The 3972-nt window shown below is 46.9% G+C and overlaps 1 protein-coding gene across 1 annotated transcript; it reads right to left on the reverse strand.

Annotated features, from left to right (window-relative positions):
- Window positions 1–1576: 1576 nt before the first annotated feature.
- Window positions 1577–3693, reverse strand: LOC104434459 (multicopper oxidase LPR1 homolog 1). Its single transcript, XM_039306761.1, has 3 exons — window positions 3454–3693; window positions 1780–3249; window positions 1577–1630 (listed from the first exon to the last, which is right to left on the reverse strand). Exons 1-3 carry the CDS (start codon window positions 3691–3693, stop codon window positions 1577–1579), a joined length of 1764 nt encoding a protein of 587 aa, XP_039162695.1.
- Window positions 3694–3972: the final 279 nt, after the last annotated feature.

The following is a 3972-nucleotide window of genomic DNA, read 5'->3' on the forward strand; positions in this document are numbered from 1 at the left end:
CATTATCGATGATTATGTAATTTGAAATGGTAGATTTGCCTTTTTAGGGAGTATAAAAAATGAAATAAAAAAATTATCAATTGGTTTTGGATTGACCATAGAATTGGACCGAACCCATTGGGTCTGTCTGATTCTCGATCCCAAGCTCAGTAGGGTTGGTCTTCGATCTTGGAAATTGAAACCAATACTGTGCGGGTTGATTTAAGATTAGGGGGTAGACCAACCCAACCCGAACTATGCTTACCCCTATTATTGTCTTTTGTTTTGTTTTGTTTTCCTTTTATTAATGTTAGTTGGGCATCGCCGTCGATTGCTAGTTGTATGGTGGTTTTACGGGTGACAAAAAAAAAATGTTAGCTACCATCGCCCGCGGTGGCCGCGATGGCTAAAACTTTACTTCCCCCATTCGGGGGGAAACTCCGCGTCCCCATTGCGCGACTCACCCGCGGCTGAGCCTGTGGTGGTGGCTCAGTTTGCCTCGAGTTTACGCCGTCGGCTAAAAAAAAATAATGTTAGCTGGGCACCACATAAGTAGACCTAGCCAACAAATCTCCCCCTCTGCCTCATGTGGGCATGAGTGTTGGGTGGTCTTGTACATTTCTCATTGCAAAAGATAGCTCAAAGGGCGAGACTTCCCCTTATACTTATAAACCAACAATCAGCCCCTCTTTTAACCTCCCCCTCACACATGAGGCTTAGGTCCGAGCCGCAACAACCCTCTCTAAATGACTTTTGGGTTCAAACTTATTGGTAACTGGAGCTCTAATACCAATGTTAGATGGTCGTAGGCCTCTCTCCTTTTGAGAGCTAACTCAAAGGGTGAAATTTTCCATACACTTATAAACTGACGACTAGCCCCTTCTATAACCAATGTGGATAAACCCTAACAAATTCTACAATGATATTCTTAATCAAATATTAGCATAGGTCGTGGAAGATTGGCTTTATCGGTGGGATTGGCACAATTATGGAAGATTTGCTCTATCATAACAAAATCTTGTAACTTTCTTGTAATTATTTTAATGTTGTTTTAACTTTCTTTACATTCATATAAAATTAAGCCGAATTCCATTACACGTACATATTTTGAACTTGTTAATGATTGCCAAAAGTGGCAGTTCACCCCTTTAAGATACTATCAAGTGTCAGGAGTTGTCTCACCCTATGCCGACACAATTAGTCTTTCTTCGCCTCTGGTTCATTGCCTTATGCAGTAAGCTCGACCATCAAACCAGATTGACTATTTGGGATAATGAATGTACGAAAATGTTTGAGATTCGTAATAAAGTCCGATGTGGATTCCACAATGGTATTTTTTAAAATAAAGTGTTTCATGCACGTTTGAGCAAAAGAAAAAAGTCCAATCTTATAAACCAGATCCAATACCTTCGTCGAGTATTATTGCAGATAAAACCTCCCGAGGGAAGTCCTCGATCCAGTCAGTGCATACATTTTTAAATGGGTGAGAAAGAAATTTCCTGCTTGAGCCCTATAGGCTTTGCATATTTGTTTTGCATCATAGTCAACCTTCAACCTGAGAATCAAAGCTACATTTTGCAGGAGAAGATCCCCTTCTTCAGTGAACGAGCTTCATAGGACGGATCATTGCATTGTCTTCGTGATCAAGAATCTGCACAGGTTTGATCATCAATCATATCACAAGCCTTCATACAAAATAATACAAAACACTACTCTAAAAACAACGAAAAAGAACTATGAAGTAAAAGGCTTTCAAAGTTAAAAAAAGATCATGCATGATTGAATTTAAGCGGAGCTTACGTGGCGGTGATAAACGTAACCAGGCTCCGCAGTCGCGTCAAACGGGTACGGTGAGTACGCATCGTCAACTACGAAGAACTGCACCAGGAGCGTCGTCATGTACCCGGGCGCCATCTTCACCACGTTCTTCCACGTCCTCTCTGTAAGCGGCACGTCCACCAGCGGGCCTGTCGCGTGGCCCGTGATGTTGCATGAGATGGCATCGTTCAACTGGGTCATGCACGAGGTGAACCCGGCCAGGTCCACCAGCTGCTGGATCTTCACGGCCTGGAACGCAGCCAAGTGCATGTGAAACGGGTGGTTATCCCCCGTCAAGTTGATCACCTCCCAGATCTCCGTCGTCCCGACTCTCGGAGTCTCCGTGACCGGGTCCTCGAATCTCAACCCGTTTATATACAGATGGGTCGAAGTGCCGGCCGGAGTTAGGTACTCATAGAGTGTAATGTACCGGGTGGTGTTGGCCATGCCGATGGCATTTGAGGCTACCGGGTAAGTTTTTAGGTTTGGAGGGACACTGGAATTGTCAGTTGGGCTCGGAGCCCCGGGTTGGATGATGAATTTCATTACCTTACTGTTTAGCTGATCCACTGGATTGCCGCCCGGGTACGGGTACGGCGCGTCATTGGTCAGGACGGTCTCATTTGCTGCGGTCATGGAGAAGTCGACCACTGCATCGGCACCCTCGGAAGGGCTCAGGAGGATCGTCTGAGTGGTCACCGGGTTCGGGAGGTAAGACCCGTCCGACCCGATCTGGGTGAAAGTCAAATTGTTGGTCAAGGAGAGGCGGTAGTACCTGGCATTGGACGTATTGATTATGCGGAACCTGTGCTTTCTGCGCTGGACCTGGAGGTACGGCCAGGCCTTGCCGTTGACTATGACAGCGTCGCCGAAGTACTCCGGCTGCCACTGGGGATGGATGCTGGGGTTCACGCCGGTGGAGTTGATGTATAGCGAGCCGTCCGTGTTGAAGCTTCGATCAAAGATCATGAGGATCTGGTCAAACACAGGACCGAGAGGGAGGTTCAACCTGGCGTCCAGGGAGACGTTCCTTATGATGTAAGGCCCGATCAGGCCGGCCAAGAGGTTGACGCGCGTCAGTCCCACGGCATGGTCGTGGTACCAGAGGTTGCCGGCGTGCTGCGTGTTCGGATAGGTGTAGGTTCGCTGGGTCCATGTGGGCCCCGTCTCGTTGAAATTGGCGGTGAACCAGGCCAAGGCGTGGCCGTCCGACTGCGGCGGGCTGATCCCGCCGTGTAGATGCACCACGGTCGGGACGCCCCCATTCTTGGGGATGGCCGTTGGGATGGTCGGATCCCACGGGAGGATGTGGGATTGGGGGAGGAAGTTCTGCCACGTCACGTAGGTAGGCACATTTTGGATGGCTTCGATGGCAGGGCCGGGTACGGTGGCATTCGCTGCCGATGTACCGTAAGCAAATACGGTAGTGGCCGGTAAATCACGATGGAATTTCTGCTAACCAAATAAATTCAATGAGTATGGGATGGTTTAAATATTGATTTAGTCACTTGAAAGTATTTTATATAATCGTTACATCGTATGGTCTAAACATGATAATATATGTTCATGGTGGTGATTAATTGATGTCACTACTTCATTACTTGGGATATGGTGTAACCGTAGTTGAAAATACTTTCTTGATAGCAAGAGACGTACCCATGTTTTCTCGTACATGCCGATGGTGAGATTGGCAGGCTGCGGCACACTGTTGACCATGTTGTAACCGAAGAGCTTGGGAATCTGTGGGAGTTGGTCAACGTACATTTGGAGCGAAGAGGCCACTTGGAACAAGGTCGCATCTGTCACTGGAGGCGGAGGAGGCGTTTGGGCATCCGTCACGGCCCAACCCACGAGAATCATCGAGAGAACCCAACCGGACAATAGCCCAATGTCCATGTTTGATGGTCGCAGGTCGCCCCTCAAGTGTGCCCTAATGCAATAGATTCGATGTGAAAATCAGAGTATGTTTTCCATTCACGTAAACGGGATGATTTGAGTAGATCCGTGAGATTAGTTGAACTGTGGCGTTAGAATACATTGAATTATTAAAGAAAAACCAAGGTTAAAACAATTAGAAGAAATCCAATACTTCCAATCATGCATATGAGGGTCCATAACGAAGAGTATGAATTAAAAATAATGTAGCTAATGATACCTAAATAGTGAGATGGAATC

The sequence above is a fragment of the Eucalyptus grandis genome, chromosome 2, assembly GCF_016545825.1.
Source record: "Eucalyptus grandis isolate ANBG69807.140 chromosome 2, ASM1654582v1, whole genome shotgun sequence".
In the NCBI taxonomy this organism is placed as follows: Eukaryota; Viridiplantae; Streptophyta; class Magnoliopsida; order Myrtales; family Myrtaceae; genus Eucalyptus; species Eucalyptus grandis.